The sequence below is a fragment of the Sabethes cyaneus genome, chromosome 3 (assembly GCF_943734655.1).
Source record: "Sabethes cyaneus chromosome 3, idSabCyanKW18_F2, whole genome shotgun sequence".
NCBI classification, from domain to species: domain Eukaryota; kingdom Metazoa; phylum Arthropoda; class Insecta; order Diptera; family Culicidae; genus Sabethes; species Sabethes cyaneus.
Window position 1 is genome coordinate 10,060,638 of NC_071355.1, and position 21,859 is coordinate 10,082,496.

Here is a 21,859-nt window from a genome sequence, read left to right on the forward strand (position 1 = left end):
AATAATGAAATATTAAATATTCGACTCATATTTTCTCAATTATTAAACGTCTGTTAGGGAAACATGTAATCTACTGTGTTGTAATGGATTTTTTGAAAAATTTCCAATCGATTGATACCAATATCTCTAGAATCTGTTGTCGGATGACTGAGTTATAAGCGTGCAAACCATAACCACTTTTCGTTACATGTTCCCTTTTCGTTTTTCTAAAGTGCACCCCAATATAGAAATCAAAGAAGTAGTCCTACTTCAAAACTAAATTGTTGTTTTGCGCTACGAAGCTTTCTTTGGAGTGTACTCCAAAATCAATTTAATAAACTATATTAATGCTCGTCCCTTTCATTTCCACGATACCGTGGAGTAGCAGAATAATCAAAGCCTACTATCATATATTGAAACCATCGCAAGGATTATTCGTTATAATCAAATTTGCTAACATGAATTCGTACATCTTCTCAAAGATTGGTCTTTACTTTCTTAGTTGCAGAAAGTTGCAGCCAAATTTAGGTTTTATCGGTTCCTTACCAGTATACCTGCACATTAAAATTAATGTGGCAGCGGAACTCGACGGATTCCATAAGTTACGACTGTCAATTTGAAAGAGTTTAGATTTTCGTCCTCATTTTTGTCATAATCAAACCAGACTTGATGAACCAATAATATTTAAAATTAGTGTAACCTTCTAAATAATATTGAAATAGGTGTCTTTCAACTAAATATGTCTTTATTTATGATATTTATGCAACGTCTGCTACATACCAATATGAAACATCCATACGTGTTTCTGAAAACATTTCACCGGATTTAACGTTATTCAACAAGTTCAGAAGGCCATAGCTTTTAGAAAACTAGGAAACGAACAACCAAACCGAGGATTTAAGCTCATATGGGTATGATTTAAGCTCATATGGGTATGTGTGTTCGGATCACTGTGCACCGTAGTCTTCCAGCTTTCGCTAGGTGTGTGATGGGAATCTCTCCAAGGAGTACATGTAGCTCGTGATTCATACGCCTCCGCTACTCTCCGCTTTCCGTTTGTATGATTTCCGTAAGCAAAGTCTCTCAAGTCCGTAGAGAACTACCGGTCTGATGAGCGTTTCGTACATTGTCAGCTTTGTGCGGCGGCGTATGATCTGTAACATGTGACCATGTCCCATAGTAAATGTAAATAGTTGTAAAAACTATATTTTGTATTTGCATGTTAGGAGGTAGAAAAAATGGTTAATTTTTAGAGATCGCGTAACGCTTGAGAATTCGGCTGAAGCCTGTAAAAGGGAATTGCCAGCGGACGGGAACTGCATCGGGGCTTTTATGTTCGGGCAAGCAAGGCAATCGAACGTGCCGAAAAGTTCGCACCTCGAGTCGGTTTTGAGTTTTTACATGTGATATTTACGTGGCGGTAAAAAGTTGTGGAAGATCCCATTGTCGGTGGATCGAGAAGTGTGCGCGTGGTCCGGGAAAAATGCCTGTCACATAATTATCCAGGAAGTGCCAAGAAAATCGTGTGAACGTGTTCAAACCCGATAGGAAATAATTCTGCCAATCCGCGGCACCATACCCGTCCGTGCAAGTGGGAGATTAATGTGCCAGAAAATCGCCCCAGAATACGCGGTTTTTACCAGTGTCCTGCGAAGTGCTAAAAAACCACCCTCCCGTCGTCGATCCCGGTCCGAGCCACCAGGAGCCGCCAAGCGTGCGGGGAAAGTTGCTCCGTTTGCATTCGATCAGTTAGGCAGCCCCCTGAGATATGGTAAGTCTGCAAGGCTCCAATCTAGCCGTAAGTGAATCCGTACTTACAGATCCTTGATCGAAGCGTCTCGCGGAGGTCTTTGGATCTCCTTACTCGTATTATTGTCGTCGGTGACCGGAGATCCCAAATATACGAACTCATCAACCAACTCCAGTTCATCGCCGTCAATAGTCACTGCACGGATAGAAATTTGATCTGCAAGACGAGCAAAATGACTTTCTCTGGAGCCTCTTCCTTCCAATATTTCGTTTTCGAAACATTGATTTGTAACCCTATCTTCCTAGCCTCCGTTTTTAGTCTGGCGAATGTATATATGTATGTACCGCCATAACTCCGGAACGCTTGGACGGCTCCTTATCAAACTTGGCACACATGTGTTTTGACGTAAGAGTATCAGCGCAGGGGTGTTGACAAAAGAGATCTATTACAAAAGAGGAGGAAGGATGTGTACAAGAGGGGATTTCTGAAAGCGGGTAATTGATTGGCCGCTGTTAGGATTACCGAAAAAGCTAGATTTCCAAGTGGCTGAGACACAAATGGGCCCCGAGTAAGATCGGGCAATCAGCTCGTAGTCGATAAAAAGAAAGTTAGGGAATATATATTTCCTGATTTTACTTTTAGAATCGAAAGGTCCCCAACTCCCAGGCATTACAGCAGGCGGAGGCATGACTTTCTAACGAATTGTCCCGGAACTGTCTAAATAGTGACAGTGAGGTAATCTTATCGCGTGCAACAATTAGTATATAAATCAAAGTGACAGAAAAGCTTTTATAACTACACCAAACGACGTTTATAACAACAGACAATGTTTACCTACAAACCGGTTATCTCTCGAATAATTACAATCCACCAAATTGGCTTACCTAGAAGGATACGTCTGCTGATGCTATAATTACTCTCACCGTGCGTCGTCGTTAGTCATCCGGAGGGCGAGTGATAGAAAGAATCGCATATCTATTCTAACGCAATGTAGCAGGTTTATTCAGGGGCTTTCAACCGCCAATACGTATACAGGTTTGAACCAGTTTTTGCTACTTGCATAGCCACACAGAAAGCTGTAAGCCTTGAAATCGGTAACATTAGGTAGCAAGTTTGCATTCTAAAATACTCATCTCTCGGGTAGACTTCTTTGTTCACTACAGCAGCGCACGCGCTGCTCAAGTCCTGTGCTTTGTGTGTAACACTATTTTCTACTACAGCAATAAAACAAGTAAATGTTATTTATCTAAAAACTACTGAACACTATTCAAGTAACATAAAAAGAAACACTAAAAATTTCTCTGTAAACTTGGTCTACTCACTCCCTCCCTTTACTATTCTTGTTGTACTCTTTGATTAACTTCAAGTATTATATTATTAGGACAAAAAATGACACATGCTGCGCTTAAACTTATCTCGAGACGACGAGTACACTTAATTATGAACATGCTTTTTCAACGCTTCATAAAATGACAGGACACTATTTTATTGTGGTGGAATTGTTGTTTACATTCACTCACTCACAGTGGTCTTCACTTTCAGCGCTTGCTAGGTTTGTTTTGTTTGTACCATTTATTTTACAAGCTACTACAGCAATAAACAATGTCGGCACGAGGCGTGACGACGGTAATGCTTTTCCTACGGGGTTTGACAGGACAGGGCTGTCCTATCACGTTCGAGCGGATTCTAATCTTCCGGGGTGAGATTGCGGAGATAACCATCTCTAGATGGCGAAACTTACGTAAGGCATCGTACCGTTGCTGTTGTTGCTGCGACTTTTCCTGTTTGATGTATAAATTTATTGCTGTGATTAGCGAAAATCTTATTTCTTCAACTGATGCATTACTCGAAGGCGCTTATCTTGTTACGAAATATTTAGATTGTTTTGGCATGTTTGATTTCCTACTCCGATAACCGAAGTGACGTTTGATTTTGTTTACTATTTTTCTAGGATTTAGTGTTTTTTTTACCAATATATGACTAGTTATTGCGTGTACTATGCATGTTCATTGGATGTGCCTCAAGAGCGGTAACTATTGATAAATTAGTGTATATTGTAGCTTTATTTGGAATGATAATCGAGCGGGTATCTTTGTATAGTTTAATACTACTTCAAATCTTTGTTCGAGTTGAATAATAAATCAAACGGCGAGACTTTACATGCTATCCAAGACTCCATTTTTGTAGAACTCCAACACGGTTTCGAGCATTCGGGAGTGATAATCGGGCGAAAGCATCTGTGCGATAGTTTTATCGTGATTCTTAGTTTTAAAATCATTCATTGTTACGGTGTCGAGGTCGGGAATGTGATCCGGGTGGAAGGTGACCGCCGGCAGTAGCCACATGGCGATTCCCAGTCCGTATTTAATGCGTGAGTAATACTCTTTTTGAATGCTCTCGAAGCTGAAGATTGCTTCTAGCTTCTTAAAAATTGCGTCTTCTTTTATAGGGACATACATTCGCAGTGACTTGATGAGAGCTTCGTGGTAAATTTGGAGTAGTTCGTCCGTATGGCTTAGTCGCACTTTAGCCCCAGCGCTGGTATAGAGCAGATGGATAATATCGATGACCAGTGAGGTGTACCGCATCGCTTGTAGATCAATCAATTTGGCTTGTTCTTTATTTTCGTTGAACATCAAGTTGTTCACCCAGATGTCTCCGTGGCAAAGGACATTCCAAGGTTCAGCACTGTTGCGAACCGTGCTGGACATAATGGTGTACAGCTTACCACGCAACCGTTCGACGGCTTTAATAGGTGCATCCAAGCTTCTATCCCGGTTACTGTAGTGTAAGCTGTCTAAGGCACCCCTCAGTGAAGTCTCCAGGGAATGTGTGTAGAACTCAGCTGCCTCATCATTGTAGACGATCTCCCTCACCTTTTTCTTCATATTAAGGAACCGAGCTGGCTGAATTTGCTTCATTGCCAGTGAAACGGCGTGGAAATTTGCCAGTTCCTTAAACGATAGAAAAGTATATAACAATGAGTAAATATATGGCCATGCGTCTCCATTTTCTTAATGCTGAAGCAGATGCATTATCATACAAGTGAAACCTTATTTTTTTCCGAACAAAATTTTCGCAAAAGATTCGTACCTTCAGCGGACACAATTCATGAAAGGTGAAACGGCTTCGACATCAAAACCATAATTCAAACTCTTTTCAGATGCTTCTACAATGACGATGATGGTGATTATGATGATGATGATGACACAGATGACATTTACCCGCATAATTATCCGGCACTGCCAAAAAGTAAGACTCTTCCGACGGTCGACCATATACAAATCTCTACACTGCAGATCCTCCAGCACGATCAGATCGCCCTCGGCATCGGTGCCGGCGTACAGGCACTGCGGAAACGGCAACCGATTGCGGGAAAAGTCCTCCAGCACCGGGACCAGCTCTGTGTAGGCATTGATTTCGTTGGCGAAGGCTTCATCCGCTCGAAACAGCTTTCGCCGCTGAAGGCTCGCGATTTGGCGCTTGAAGATCAGCGAAATGTTGAGTTCTGCAAAATGAAAAAAAAAAATGACATTTTCAAAAAACCGTAGATGACGTCCAACTGGTGAGGGTGTGTGACAATAAAAAAGCATTAACCCGCTGCGATCATGCATATGTATGAAGATGTCGACACAAAAACTACACGCGAAGTCGCAGGTTCAATAGCCTGGCCGTGCATAATTTAACTTATGATGACTTGACATTGAAAACTGACTAAATGGCACTCGTAGTGGGGTATGGCGGATCAATAAATCAACTTGAAACCGGTGAGCTATGGCGCTTACGTTCCTTATATTGTACACCACTGCAACTGTACTAGCACTCCGGCGATGGCGGTGGTATTGGTGAATTGCAAGTTATTATCTGATACTGAATGTCGGTTTACATCATTTCAACACGTTGCACCGCTGAATGTTTACTATTTCGATGGGAAAGGTGCGAGTAATAGATTCTTTTCAATTATTCATTCCAGCTCGGTGCGGTTGTCTGTCAGCTCAGTGGACAAACGAGTTGTGCTAAATACTGTGACAGTGGAAAATTGCCACTGGCGCTTTAAATTTATGAAGGTCTTCGACAAGTTCATGATCGAAAGCCGTTCAGCATTAGAAATAGACTTCAACCAGTTAGTAGATTTCTGTAGAAAGTTCCAAAACTCATAGTAAAATAGTCACGATTACTGTCCGAAGCACACTGGATGCTAAGATGTCCAGACTGGGGCGTGACCCCGCCCCACCTTCTCAGTCAAACTTAATGTAAAACAAAATAATTTCTGGAACACAAAAGTCCGCAGATTTTAATTTGATCGGCCATGTAAAATGTTAGTCAATTTTCTCGTGAAGTGTTCCCGAAGGAGAAAAAATGGAAAAGAGTAGGATTTTCCTTCGTAACAAAAACGTGACTAAAACTGGCGAAGCGGATCAGATGGGGACTAGGTGATACAAAAGAGTAAAAACCGCCCCACCTGGACAGACAATTATTTTTCCCAGATCTTCCAATGTTCATTCTTCACAAAGAAAAAACACACACACACATTAACTGCCGCTACTCGCATAACAGTCCCATTTTATATTGAGCTTCCTATATAAATGGGGCAGTTTACTCCCTCATAAGAGAGTACAAAATAACTTGACCAGCATAAGTCGACATTAAAAGTGATTCGAAAGTTGTAAAAATTGTAATAAAAACCGACATGAAAAGAAGGAAAAAAAAGTTACGAAACAACAGGGAAAACGAGACATAAAAAGAAACAAAAAAGCGGGAAAGAAGAAAACAGGATAGAACCCGAGACAAAAAACCAGTAGACTGAATAGGATACGATATAAAATGGGAGAGAAAAGTAGAAAAATGAAAGCAATGAGGAAAGAATCTTAGACAAAAACAAAGAAAACGAGAGAGAAAATAAGGGTAAACTGTACAGAGGAAAGAGAAAAACAGATAAAAAGGAGAAAAAATTGGATTAAAATGGTTCAAGGAAAAAGGGACAGTAAAGAAAATTAAATAGAAACGAAAAAAGAGTACAAAAACCAAAAGAAAATCAACGAAAAGGAGGAAAAGCAGGACCTAATAGAAGAAAGAATGGAACTAACGAAAAAAATACTAACGACGAACGAAGAACGGGATAGAATGGGAGTTAAAAAGTGAAAAGAGTTTAAAAATAGGACCAAAACAAAGAGAAAATAGTCGAAACGGAATTGAAAATGACAAAGAACGATACGGGAAAGGAGGAGAAACGGGTCTGAAAAACGAAGAAAAACGCTAGAAGAAAGAGGATTCGCGAAATAGAACAAATTAAGGACTCAGAAAAAGGGCGACGGTAACGGGAAAAGAAGTTAAAAGGAACACAATAGGAGGAAGCTGATGAAGGAAAAAACCGTGAACAACTTTGTTCTAAAAGCGTTTACACCCCGTACACTCATTCCTCCCCACCACGATTTTGGAGGCCACTTCCAAAGGAATAATAAAAATTTAAAAAAATAATTTGCAATGGTCTATTTTCATGGAAAAAAGAGAAACGAGAAAAAAAAATTGTGACAGAATGGGAAGGAAAACGGGACATAAAAACAGAAAAAACGGGAGAGCAACGAGGGAAAATTAAACAAACAACGGGGAGACTGAACAGAAGTAGATGAAGAGCGGAAGAGAAAAGACGGAAACCCCATGAAGAAAACCAGAATGACAATGAGGATAAATTGGTTAGAAAAAGAGTAAAAACGGGTTAGAGAAGGAGGAAAAGAGAAAATACGGTATCAATAAAATGAAGAAACGAGAGCGCAAAATCAGAGAGGGGGGAAAAGTAGAACATAATAAGAGAAAGAACGGACGAAAACGAAAAACGGGATAAAAAAGGAGTTAAAAAACAAAAAATGGCAAAAGCAGGGATTGAATAAAAGAAAAAAAAGCGAAAGTCGGACAGAATATAACAAAAACCGAGACAGAAAAAGAGGAGAAATGTGACATAAAATGACGAAAAACGAAGCAGAGGAAAATCAGCATTCAGGACAAGGGCAAAAAAAGAACGAAAAAGAAACAAGAAAACGAACAGAGAAACATCGGGTAGATAAAAAAGGTAAAAGGCGAGTGAAAAAGAGAGAAAACTAGAGATGGGCCGCTCAAATACAACGGTAAGAAAGAGCGTTCAAACGAACGGCTCTTGAAAAAGAACCACGGTTCTTCGAACGCACCCGAACGCAACACGAATTTTGGGCTCGTGGATCGTAATCTACCGAAACGTCAACTTTGCAAACAATTCATCGGATAAACGAACCGTGAACCATGAGCCGCTAATTTGAATCGGTTCGCAGCAGATAATGAACGGTTCAGAATGGCCGCTCACACGAATGAGCCGTTTTGCCCACCACTAGTAGAAAACGAGACAAGAAAGGGAATATGTAACAGAAAACAAGAGAACCTAAAACGGGAATGAAGAAGAGTGAGAGAGAAAAAGAAAAGGTATACAGAAAAATAGGGGAAAAGAGCCCGACAAACGCGACATAAAAGGAGAAAGTTGGAACATAAAATGGGAAAAAAGACGAAAAAAAACGGATTTACATGGAAGAGAGAAAGGCGAAAAAACGAGATATTAAAAACGGAAATTATGAAAGGGAAAAAAGGGAGCAAAAAATGAAATAAACGTGACAGAAAAGACGGAAAAACGGGGCATCAAAGAGAAAAAACAAAACAGACAAGGACGGAAAACGAAAAGGAAAGAAGATAAAATAGGTTAGAAAAAGACGAAAACTGGAAACGAGAAAAAAGGGGAAAAAGAAGACGAAAAACGAGAAAAAATTAACAAAACATGAGTGAAAACAAGAAAAACTGGGAAAGGAAATGGAGAAAAATGGAAATAGACAGAGAAGCAGGAAAAATGGAAGGCAAGTAAGAGCAAAACTCGAGGAAAAGGTACAGAAATTGAGAAGAAAACGAAACCAAAAGAGAGAAAAATGGAACAGAAAAGAAGTAAAACGTGTGAGAGAATAAGAGGAAAAATGTCAATTTAAATTAAAATTAAACTTCGTGTCCATGTTCGGTTTGAAGTAAAATTTTAAGTTGAAATTAGTCCAATTTCAAGTCATTGGTCATTGAATAAACCAGTGTAAATTTCAATTGCCTGTCCGATTTGATACCTAATTTAATTCCAATTTTCAGTTTAATTTAAAGTCAAATTTCAACTTCAATTCCAAATCCAATTCCAATTCTAATTTAAACGAAATTTGAAATGAAAATTTCATATTCGGTTTTAAAGCTGATGTCATATCTAAATAAGGAACCGAAAACAAGAGAAACTAGAAAGGAAAAGAAGAATAATGAAAGAGAAATAGGAGAACTGATATGAAAAGCGATAGGAAAGGAAAAGGGGGGGTAAAACTGCAGTGGAAATTTAAAAATGGATGCCATAAACAGAATAACATAGAGAAATGACGGTAAATGGGGCATTAACAACTGGAAAACGGCACAGACAAAAACGAAAGAAAAAGATTTAGAAAAAGACGAAAACTAAAAGCGAAAGAAAGGAAAAAAGAAAAGAAAGAGCAGAAAACTGAAAAAATAGCAAGAAACGAGTGAAAAACATAAAATGAAACAGGCTTGAAAATAAGGAAAAATGAAACAGGAAACGAAGAAAAATGGAACAATGAAACAGGATGTTTTCCTGGAACAAAGGGACAAAGGAAAACAAAAGAAAAAGAGGAAAAACGTAATAAAAATTAAAAACGGGACTGAAAAAGATAAAAGGCAGAACAAAAAAGAGGCAAAACATATGAGAGAATTAGATGAAAAATGTCAACTTTGATTTTAAGTAAAACTTCGTGTCTAATTTCGTGTCCACGTCCGAAGCAAAGCAAAGCCTGGGTGCTAATACCGTTATCGAAATTTGACCTTCTGTTTTTACACGACAGACTTCGCAACCAGCTGTTAGAATACAGGACAATTGCAGGGCCAGTTGCTACGATCCTATTGACTCTAACAGCCTCTCCCAGCCGAGATTCGAACATACGACGACTGGCTTATTAGATCAGCATCTTACCTCAAGACCAACTGAGTGTCCATGTCCGGCTTGAAGTAAAACTACAAGTTCAAAATAGTTCAAATTCATGCCTAATTTCAATTTTTAATTCCAATTTTAGGTTCAATTTTAAGCCAACTTTAAACTCTGGTTGCAAGTAAAATTTGAATTTCAATTTAAATACAATGTATGTCCAATTTCAATTAAAATTTTTATTTCATTTTCGATCTCAATTTTGAATCCAATTTACAGACAAATTTAAACTGTAATTTCAAATGCAATTCCAAGTTCCAAGTTTAGTTCCAATTTCAAATAAAATTTGAAGTCTAATTTGAATTAAAATCTTCTGTTTTAAATCTGATTTCATGCCTAATTCCAAGTAAATCTTCCAGTCTAAATTGCTCTACATATAAATTTAATTTCAAACCCAATTTTAAGTCCAATTTCCATTTCAATTTGAAGTAAAGTTTCCAACCCAAACCAGTCATATTGAAGTGTATTGTTACTCATGTTACGTTCGATTCGAAGTTCAATTTCAACATTGATATTAAATCCGGTTGCAGCCGAAATTCCGGAATTAGCAACCTAATCGACTGGTGGTTTTGTGATAAGTAATAATAGGTTCCCCGTCGTATGATTACTCCGTTTTTCGAGGTTGAAATGTTCTTCAGAAAGGTTGGGTGATTTTAATGTCAGCAAAATAAATGAATTCATTAAAAAATTAACTGATTCTATCGATTTTTTATGTGATTACCCTGCCATCTGGTGGTGAATCTATGCACCGTCAGTCGTAGCAACCTTGTTGTTTACTACCAGCTCCCATTCGGAGCAAAGAAGTAGGACATCGCGAGACTCTTTGCGTCTGCCGGATATAGCCCATACTGGTTCAATCTACGGTAAGTCGTGTTATAAATCGGCATAAGGGGTGTTTGACTGTCGGTTAGAAGGATTGTCGACTTGTCAGAAGGTAGTGACATCAAATCATAACGATAGCCAAAATATGATCCCGAAAACTGTTCATAATCATGTTGACGAAGTTCAATTGCGTGATTATGGACGACGGTAAGGTAAACTTCAACTAGTTTCCTCGGTAAGAAATAAACCGCTATCAGCAGAGGAAAGATGGTAGACATTTTCAAGGATATGAAACTGTTGAAGCTCGCTAAAAATTATCCGGTTTGGAAGGCCATTTCTATCTGTGACCTGAACAGCGACATTTTTATTGCAGCTTGGACCGTCCCCCAAGAAATTTACGTGAACATCGAGTGCTTTTACTAAAACAACATTAGTCGATTTATGCTTTGAATGTTGATTGAGAAATCGCTCAAATACCATGAGAAGCCACTTGTGTGTTGAAGGTGCATCCGATAACGCTCGTCCTGGAATTTAACCAACGGGGTACCATTACAAATAATTCCTCAGCTAGTCTTCCGATTTCTAGCATTCCCCTTGAGTATAGGAACTGGAGCGCTTCTATCGTTCGTGGTCACTCTCAGCACTCTCTGTTACTTACTTACTTATGTGTCCATGTCCGCCGGTCCGGCAGAATAAAGGGATGAAATCAGAGATCTCCACAGGTTCTCGTCTACAGCCTGGATGTCGTTGGCTAAGCTCCGTCGCCATGAGCCTCTGGGTCTGCCTTTTCTACGCTGTCCTTGTGGATTCCAGTCGAGTGCTTCTCTACGAACCTCGTTTACTCCTTTCCTCAAGGTGTATTCGATCCACTTCCACCTACGTTCACGAATTTCTGTGGCTATCGGCCGTTGATGACACCGACGATGGAGTTCCTCATTGGATATACAGTTACCAGGCCACCAGGCACGAATGATGTATCGCAGGCACCGGTTAATGAATATCTGCAGTTCTTGCGTTGTCTCCCCTGAGACGCACTACGTTTCGCAGACATACAGCAGTACGGATTTCACGTTTGAATTAAAGATTCGGGTTTTCGTACGTAGAGTGATCTGGTTTGAGCGCCAAATGTTTTGCAGGCCTGCAAAGGCACCCCTGGCCTTCCTGATCCGTGTGGCTATATCAGTCTTGGTACCACCATCGGGCGTTGTCTGGCTGCCAAGATATTGAAAGGCGTCTACCTGCTCAACTTGTTGTCCCGCTACTGTGAAGTTGGTGGAATTGTCAGTGTTCACTACCATAGACTTAGTTTTCGCTACATTGACTCTCTGTGCTCTCAGATTAACTTCTCTTCCGTCATACCGCAATTGAGGTGTTCATCGAAGACCTATTTCCGCGTCTCAGCCGCGTGTTCCGCGTGGCTTTTGATCAGCTTTCCCACCTCGTTCCTACATATCAGGTTTCAGCGTGTAACCTTTATTAAATCGGTTAGTTTTTTCATAGAACTTGCGTGGGTCGTCAGCCTGGAATATTTAGTTGTTCTTGTCCTTCACTATTTCAACAAGGTTAGTGGTTAACAGCATTGTCCCTCGGGACAAAACTTAGATGAGGTTTTCAAGCTTTGTTGTCTCCATCGTTTTCCAGCCTTCCTGTCAAATAAGCCAGTTTGTGCACTAGAAGTTTCTTCGCAGCCTCAACAGAAAAATCCTCTCGTTGATCGTCCTCTAATCCACGATCCGCGATCATGCATTCTGTTGAGGGCTATCAAAGTTCGTTTCCAGCTCGTTGAAGGCCCACTCCACCAGTTTTATAAAATCGGCCCTGGTCGTCTTAATGCCGACAGGTTACCTAACTATGGCCATGTCTATCGAGTCTCAAGATGAGGCTGCCATTCTTACTTCAGCATTCGAGGAAACACGTTTCTTCGACATGGGAACGGACTCTCATGGTCGGAAAGGCTTCTCTCTAAAATATTGTAAGTGTTTGCTAGAAAGTGAAATGCTCGTTTCTTCATAGAAATCGATTGAATTTAAATAGATCTCAAATGATCGACTCTTTTTTGATTTTTGCGGATTCTGTTAATTCTACTTATACTCGTTAGTCAGATTCTTATCGTGTCTTGTCTTTTCTTGTTTTGTTAATCAAATAAAAATGAATAAATAATTAAAATAAAGGCGCAAATCTTTCCAACAATTGTGAGGAACGTGCTGCTCGAGCCACACCTGCTGAAAACATACAAGATACAAGGTAAAGGTAAAGGTGGAGACGCATGGTCAATAGCACGATATCCTCCCCATAGCAAAAGCTTTGCTGAAAACATTTAAATTCGCACAGCACCCGGACGAAAAGCAGAGCTAGCGTAAAAACAAAACCTTCTTCTAGCTTCCTAGCATTCCATTTTCGCGGCGCCTGCACGGCTCGTTCCAATCCAACGCTCCGGCCCGACCGTCCGCCCCGGCTCCGTCTTGCGACCCAGTAACGGTGCACTTGACACTGCACTTGCACGATTCCTATTTGCCTTTGGCCTTATGCAATGCTTCTACATAAAGTATTGGCTGGCATGGGGAATGCTGCACGCTGGCGGATGGCGTAAACGCGGCATGGCGGAACGCCATGTTATGCTAAAGCGCTTTACGGAAGCCAAGGTCACGGCTCGGCTGAGTCGGCTGGTTGGCGGTAGGAAAAGAACCCATTGTTCGCGTGCAACAGGGAAGTGCACTGTGGCGATTAGAGTAATCTGCGAACGTCGGACGGGAAGTCATCCCCGCAAGCGATTATTTCGTTCAGCCATGCATGAAATTATATAATTATGAAATTAGCTATTCCAAATGTACCACCGACTCCGGGGCACGCTACTTTAGCTGCGACGAATTTCTTTTCCAGTGGAATTTTTTTTTTAATATTTTGTGCAATTGATTCCTGTTTAGAAAGAAAACGCTTTGAAATGTCAAGGCCAACTGCACCGTTTCGTACGAAAAGTAGGTCAAGAGTGCACTTGTATGCACACCACCATAGTAACCTGGCGTTGTGTGCGTTTGCTTCTGGCGGATGCTTTTCCCACTCGTCAACACGCTATACCTAATCGACTTTCTTCCGTTACGCTTTCAACAAGGAAACTAATTTCGCGCACTGGAATGAAGCGGGTGCTGGGGCTGTGTTAGTTAAGGACAACGACTTTTTAGCTATGAAATCATGTAACGTAAAGACACTACTCTTACTATATAAAAGAAAAACTTACCCGTTTTCCCGTGACAGTTTTGGCGTGTTCCCCGCACCCGTATGCGCTTGATGACTGACATGTAGTTATCACCTTGCTGGCTTCCGGGTAAGCATTCCATGCTGACCACTGTGAGGAGTTCCTTGTCAATCCGCCGCAGCAAATACTCCACGGTTTCACGCCGCTCTTGGGCCCATTCCTCCTCGGCGCCATCGGTAAATACACTGATATCCGTTATTTTTTTCATCGTTCTAATTTGTTCTATGCGTGGAGTGCATCAACACAAAAGGGATACCGCCGAAACCTAATCCGAAAAGAATACTTTATTAAAAACAAGCATTGACCACGACGTGCCAGGTTTCACTCCGATCGTCTATTAATTATTTATTTATTTTTCTATATGCGAACGGCTGTAAACTGCACACTCGGTAAACTTGATTCAATCCTATTCACGGTCGTGGCTTGACTGGCAATGCAACTGAAAATCTATTTCATTCTTCTTCGACGTGGCGTTGTTGCAGTGTGGACCTGCACCGTACCGGATGGGTGTGATGCACGCAGAGGGTGACTTACAGCGATGCAGGGTTGTGCACCGCGTTCAGAACAAAAATATTACTAGGTTCAAAAGTATTACTATCTCCGAATTTGTGAGTAGATTAATCAGTTTCAATAAAGGAATCAATTTTCGGTTTTCCTTAATCGGGACTTTTAATTTTGCCCCACTATACCGGGGCGCCCTTGAAAACCAACGGCAAGTGTGTACAGCATGCTTTTGTGTGCACTACTCTCTTTGCTGTGAGTGCGTTTCAAATGAATGCAAGTTTGCCGGTGCAAGCGGGTGGTCTCTCCCGTTAGGCGCTTCTCCCGGCCCGGTTGTGGCGCCAATTTTCGGTTGTGACGGTGCAAGCTTTCGAAGAGCGAAAGCTACCATAGCCAACAACATTCACGGTCGACTATCGTGACCAATCGGTACAATTCCATCATCGTCAAGGGAGGGTATCTCAGAGGGCCCTCGCGCGCGCTCTCTCTCGCTCTCGCTTGCTCAGTCGCCCGGTCTGACGACGGTGTCGGTATCGCATGTTTACCGCTACCGACTGAAGTTCACCCACGAAGGGTGACAAGCGAAACGACGACGGTTGCTACGGTTCGAAGTAAACAAGATAAAGTATAAATACCACGCTGCAGTGAGTGGTGTTTTGTTTTTGTTTTACGCGCGGCTTCCCGCACGCGTAATCTTGTTTGGGGTGCGTTGGGGTTTTGTTTTTCTTTATTTTTTTTGTGAGTGTGCACCCTTGACATAAAAACATTTAAACGGAGGATGAAATAAACAATTGCTGAAAATATAAACTTTCAGTTTTGTACTTTGAAAGCTGATGCCAGCCGGCACCATTCAGTCAAGACAGATTAACGGCCTGTACATGAGATGACCGATTTCATGGAAGTTAATAACATTTTTTTTAGAAAGGAAGGGAAGGATAATTACTGTTAAGATATTTTGGTTGGTGAATGGCTAGATAATGTGTAATTTTATCCAGCAACTCCTATCCTTACCTTCTCGTGATACCAGCCGGAATACGAGCAACCTTAATGGAGATGGGGTAATAAACCCCTGTGGAAACTAAGGTATAAGATAGCAACTCCATCACGAGACTCGGTAGCGTGGTCCTAGTACGACAATCTGTCTAAATCTATCACACTACGGACAATCAAGAGAATTCAGCTCGAAACATTCTGCAAGAACAAAAGGGACGAATGGAATGGAAACTTGGTACATAGAAGTTCAGATCACTGAATTTCGTGGGATGGAGGATCATGTTCAGGATAAAAGGCCGTTTCTTCAACTATAACATCATAAATGTGCATTGTCCACAAGAAAGTAGACACGACGACGAGAAAGAAGCATTCTATGCGCAGCTGGAGGCAAGGTACGACAGCTGCTCGCCACAGGACATCAGGTCCGCCATCAGAGAATTGGACGCCCAGGTCGGTAGGGAAGCAATGTATAGACCGGTGATCGGGCCCCATGGCCTGCACACCGACACGAACGATAACGGCCAGCGGTGCATTAACTTTGAAGCTTTCCGAGGCTTAGTAATAAGGAGCACTTTTTTACCCCGCAAAGATTTAATTATTTATTTATTTTATTCAATACATTCATCTGACAATGTCTTAATGAAGGTCACAAAAACTCTTACAAAGCATCAGATCTTGGCAAATTTTGAACAAAAATTCGAGTAGGCTCTCCAAATTCGTATAGTTCTTCAACCCGAGTGAACATCCGGATGCATGATGTTACTACTTCGTGGTTCGGTGAAATTCTGTGTAGTTCGCAAAGATTTTTACGATGCTCGGAAATTCACTTTTGAATGCAGCGTCGGCGAATGAATGTCGTTGTTCAAAATTTTTGCTACAAACGTTGCCTGCTAAACTTTTCTGCACCGTTCCAGTGTGTCCAAAACGAGCAGAAGACAACGTTCACGATAAGAAGGAAGATTCTCTGGGTCTCTCCAAAGCAAATCTCTGAGAGTAATACGGATAAATTGTCTTTGGATGCCTTCGATTCCTAGAATCCAGAGGAGCTGGTATGGTTGCCAAATCACGTACGCGTTTTCAAGCAATGGACGGACTACAGTATAAAGATTTCATAGTGAGGGTTCTTTAAATCTCTTCCGATTTTGGAGATAAATCCTAGCTGTCGGGATGATTTGGAAATAATAGCAAAACGGTGAGCGTTAAACGTCAGTTTAGAGTCGAGTAAGATGCCGAGGTCGCTAAATTGCTCTACCCTCCGGAGAGTATTTCCGTTTACATTGTAGTCAAAGATAATAGGGATTTGAGTGCGATGGAACGTTATTACCTCACATTTGGCTGTGCTCACTATCAAGTAGTTTATCTTGCACCAATTCACAAGGGCATCTAACAATCTTTGGAGCCGGCGACAATCGTCGATGGAGCGCACGGTGAGAAACAATTCAAGATCTTCAGCGTAGATAAGTGCGCATCCAGCTTCTAGTAGCATAACTACATCTACCGCAAGGGCCCCATATTGCTTCCTTGAGGAACACCAGACTTATTTGTAAACCCAGATGAAACAGTAGATTCTAACTTGACTTGCAAGACTGTATCGCGTAAATATGATTCAAACCAAGCCAATAGTTGCTCTGAGGCTCCCAAACGATGCAATTTCCGTAGAAGGATGCGATGATCGATCCGGTCGAATGCATCTTTTATGCCAGTGTAAACTGCGTCGACTTGTGCTTTTTCTTCAAGTGGCGTGATGCAGAATGTGGTAAAGTCGAGTAGGTTGAAGGTTGGTGGAAACCGTTCGGCCAGGTATGAACCCGTGCTGGTAGGCTGATATATAATTTTTGGTACGGTTATGTATGGGAGTGCCCACAATAATTTCAAAAAGCTTGGAAGCTGCAGACAAGCTGGTAATTTCTCTGTAGTTCCTAACATTCCGACGATCGCCACTCTTATGGTCTGGAAACATGAAGGATCGTTTCCAAATACTAGAAAATTTGCCTGGTGTAAAAGACTTGTTGAAAATACAAGAAAGATGTACAGATAACTCAAATGCGCAGCGACAAAAAATAGCGGCTGGAATGAGAATCAACAACAGGAAGTGATGATGCAACGCACTCGTCAACGGATACAACGTGGCCAGCAGAATAAAAAACTAAATCAAGCACCCTTCCGATATGATTACGTTTCAAGTTGGCCTGTCGGAGGTTGAGGAAATTCATTCCGTCAACTAAAATCCCACTCGCAGTGGGAAGCTGCGATGTATTGACGACACCCCATTAGCCATAAATACGATAGCCATACGGACGGTTGCCATACGTACGAATGCCATAAAGACGAATGCCATAATGTATGTTTGCCATAATGGACGGAAGCCATAAAGACGAATGCCATAATGTATGTTGGCCATAATGGACGGAAGCCATAATGTACGTTTGCCATAATTCATATATTCCGCTTTTTTGGTATGGTGGCCCAGAGCATTTCGACCAGTTCAAAGTTTTAAGAACCAGCATGAGCATGTTGCAAGAGATCAGTCAGATTCTACCAAGTAACAAATTTCTGATTTTGAGAACGAATTTAACGTTTGCTACTCTGCATTGTTTTTAGTTTTCAATATTACGAAATCATCTCATATCTCTGGCTGTAATATTTATATAAACTGACAGAGGTGGGCATAATTCCGCTAATCCACTAACAGCTAATTAGCTCAGCTAACATTTTGGTTAGCGTTAAGCGTTTTCGCTAATTTTTATAACCGTTAGCGTTTTTGTTAGCTTCCACTAAATTTGTATACCGCTAAATAAACCGCTAACTTTTTTTTTGCAGAAGGAAAATTTGTAAGAAATATCGCACAGGCTTCGGTCGAAGGATTCCAAATTCCAAACTTTTGTATGTACTTTACCAGCCAAGAGCCGGGGTGGCTCTTGCCGTATCAAGAATTCCTCTCCATTGTACTTCTGGGTCCTAGGCTACTCGTTTCCAATTTGTTACGCGTCTCGGCACATGCAAGTTGGCTTCAACCTGGTCAATCTAACTCGTTTGGCCCCTCTATTCCTGTTGCCGGTGGAGCTCTTGAAGAGAACGGATCTTACATTCGGTAGTAGTCTACCAACTTTTTCCCAAATAGTGACTACAACTCATACGTCTATGCCACTCTCCGCTATCCGTTTGTACTCCGCCAAAAATAGTCCGCAACATCTTTCGTTCAAATACGGCAAGTGCACTTCCGTAAACAAAGTTGTTGTCTCAAGTCCGTAGAGGACTACTTTTGTACACGGACTCAAATAAATCGATATTTAAAAACTTCGAGGCCTCTTACATTCACTGAAAACATCAAGGGAAATTTTTCGATTTTCTCGGACATCACTCGTTTTATAAATGCATAAGTGCTCGGCCAAATTTCAACGCAATAAATTTTTCACAACTACCAAGGGGCCATCCAGATACCACGTGGACAGAAAAATACCAATTTTCAACCCCCCCGTCCCCCTCCGTGGACAAGCGTGGACATTTGCTCAACCCCCTCCCCTGTTTGTCCACGTGGACATTTTTACATTTTGAAAACTTTGTTTTCAACTTCATTTATGCAATATTTATTGAAAAAGCTTACGTGAAAGGAAGCTCTAGTTCTAGGTGCCCTGCATAATGCATACGAATTTTTAGTCGTTGCGGAAATTTGAGTTTTTCCATGGTTTTTCCGTCAATTTTCCTCAGCGCCTTAAAATCCGTATGTAAGGTGTTTGGATCTTAATTCTTGTTCTACTGCAAATTATTATTATCGACTGCAAGAAAGTCCGTTTCAGGTTAACTTGCGCTTGCGCGATTGCGCGATTCTGCTTTGCCCACAGCATCTTCGTCTAACCAGAGCACCTCCGCTTGGCCGTCTACTTCAACACAGCACAAGATCTTTCCAACACGATGTGATTCGTAAAATTTTCTGAAGGCGAATCCTTTTGGAAATACGTTGCCCATGGATACCTTATTTTGCGGTGAGCTGCATTTGATTTTGGGGCAAAATGCAATTCACATTTGGTGCAAGCGGGCAATATTCGTGGATTCATCCAGGCTAGGCAGTCAACATCTACGTGTACTAACGCAGGCTTAATATTTTCAACAAGATTTATGTCAGATATGTGCTCTCATAATGCTCGGTTCATGTGTCTAGGTCAACATATGCCTCAGAAGATTTTATTTAAGGTGAAATTAGTCGTCATCGATTCTGCCAATTTCAAAAGCAGTTTTTTTGTTTGAAAAAAAAAAATTCTGTTCATGAAAATATATTCGCTGTGTTCAGATTGGCAAGAAGAATGCAGTATTTACATTTTTATAAATAGAATTCCGTTTTAGGGCCTAAAAACTGCTTCCGAAATTGGGCTCTCCGACGAAAAGACTGCTAATTTCCCGTTAAGCTCAAAAACAATCACTGATCAATGTTTTTAATTTCTATTTTTGGCAGGAAAAAAAAACTTGTCCACGTGGACATTTTCCATACCCCTTCCCCCCCTTCCGTGGACAAGCGTGGACATTTATATACCCCCCACCCCCCTCTAAGCTGTCCACGTGGTATATGGATGGCCCCCAAGGAAAATTATTATCTACAAAATATTTTTTTACAAATTTTCTACCTTCTGATTCTGATTCCTTTTATTTTGATTTCATTGTATTTTTACTAAAAACTTGAAATTTTATTACTAGATGCGCCACTACTGGTACGGTATAAATAACTTTTTATTAAGTAATCCAGAGAAAATATTATTTGGAAAGCATTTACATAAATTTTCACAGCAATGGAAAACTCCAATAAAAAATCGAGGAATCTATGTCATGGAACATGGAAATGTTTTGTACCCTTTTAATGTGATAATATGCGAAGTGATAATGTTCTTTAAACATTTGTCATGAATGCCTGCAATTTTTTGCACGGAATTATCTCAGGAATTTTTTCTTAGACCTTTGAAACAAAAATTTCCTTTTATTGCTGAAATCAGCGCTTATCAAAGTAATGCTGATTCTACAGTGCTAACAAATTTAGCTGTTAGCGGTTAGCGTTAGCTTCCGCTAAATTGTTGGTTGATTTAGCGGTTAGCGGTTATCGAAGCTAACGTTTTGATTTAGCGGATTAGCTGTTAGCGAAGCTAAAATTTCGGTTAGCGATGCCCACCTCTGTAATCTGATTAGAGTAAAATGTAGCCTAGGACATTGTCAGTCGCTTGGTGTCATTAACCCATTGTTTTAAATTTTGCGGCTTGGTTCGGTCTGACTTAACACCGAACAATTTAGTCAGTCAAAAAAAAAGCGGCTTTGCCGCTTTTATTTTATAAAAGATATCTCGATGCGAGGACTAGGGAAAACTAACTAGAGGACGGTAAACCTAGGAAAACGAATAGACCTAGACAGATGTGATTTCTGGCCGGCGCTTCCGACGGCGGGTCACCGGCGAACACTCGCCGTTGCCTGCGGCCGGCTCGCCCTGAATCATCTAGGAAACGTTAAATATATGGATTATGGCAAACGTACACTATGGCTCCCGTCGGAAGTGCCGGCCACTGCGGGGGGACAGCCCCCCGCAGAAATCACATCTGTCTAAGTCTATTCGCAAAGCCGCTTTTTTAATCTGAATCAGTTAGGCCTCTGCGACTTGGTCGCGCTGGTCCTTTAAACTTTGAACTGGTCGAAGTGTAGTTCTGGGTCTCCAAACCAAAAATATGAATTATGGCAAACGTACATTATGGCTTCCGTCCATTATGGCAAACATACATAATGGCATTCGTCTGTATGGCTTCCGTCTATTATGACAAACATACATTATGGCAATCGTCTATATGGCATTCGTACGTATGGCAACCGTCCGTATGGCTATCGTATTTATGGCTCTCGTCCGGTCACCAGTATAGCATTAGTTGACGGTTTTTTTTTTCGAACAACTCACGAATAGAAGAAACGTGCGATTCAATAACAACAGAATCCTGGCTTTTATCGGGAGGAATGTACGCAGCGCCAAATAAAATTTTCAACCCACGGGAATACAGACTTGCTCTAACCTACTAGCTTGTACTGACGTGAGGTCAACGCAAGCATACTGCAGAGTAACAGCAATCAATACACCTCCAAAGCTCCGCTCATCACTATTGCGGGACGAACGATCGCAGCTATAAGCGTTGAACCTTTTGCCGAACAGCTGCACAGAATTGATGGAATCGTTGTGTCCGGTTTCCGTCAATATGATGACATCAAAACAGCAATCACGAGAAGCCAAGAAGCTATCGTCCACAAAGTTGACACATCTTTTCCTTTGGGAACTCGGCAATGTTCAGGCAGCGGAATACGATCGTCTTCACATCATCACTCGATATCAGTGGATTTAAGGTGAAATTAGTCGTCATCGATTCTACAAATTTAAAACGCAGTTTTGTGGTTTGAAACAAAAATATTGTTCTTGAAAATATATTCGCTGTATTCAGATTGGTAAGAAGAATACAGTGAAAACATTTCTATAAACAGAATCCCGCTTTTGGGCTCAAATACTGCTTCC

At 41.0% G+C, this 21,859-nt stretch overlaps 1 protein-coding gene across 3 annotated transcripts in view; it reads right to left on the reverse strand.

Annotated features, from left to right (window-relative positions):
- Nucleotides 1–2,715: 2,715 nt before the first annotated feature.
- Nucleotides 2,716–21,859, reverse strand: part of LOC128741816 (uncharacterized) — a 32,241-nt gene continuing 13,097 nt past the window's right edge. The window contains exons 2-4 of one of the 3 annotated variants that reach the window (XM_053837878.1): nucleotides 13,822–14,104; nucleotides 4,954–5,237; nucleotides 2,716–4,683 (exon numbers count right to left, since the gene is read on the reverse strand). In XM_053837878.1, coding sequence (XP_053693853.1) covers nucleotides 3,886–4,683; nucleotides 4,954–5,237; nucleotides 13,822–14,047 — 1,308 coding nt within the window. In that variant the 5' untranslated portion in view covers nucleotides 14,048–14,104 and the 3' untranslated portion in view covers nucleotides 2,716–3,885. Of the gene's footprint in view, nucleotides 4,684–4,953; nucleotides 5,238–5,326; nucleotides 5,499–13,821; nucleotides 14,231–21,859 lie in introns of those variants that run through there. The other 2 variants (XM_053837877.1, XM_053837879.1) reach the window with 2 other exon arrangements.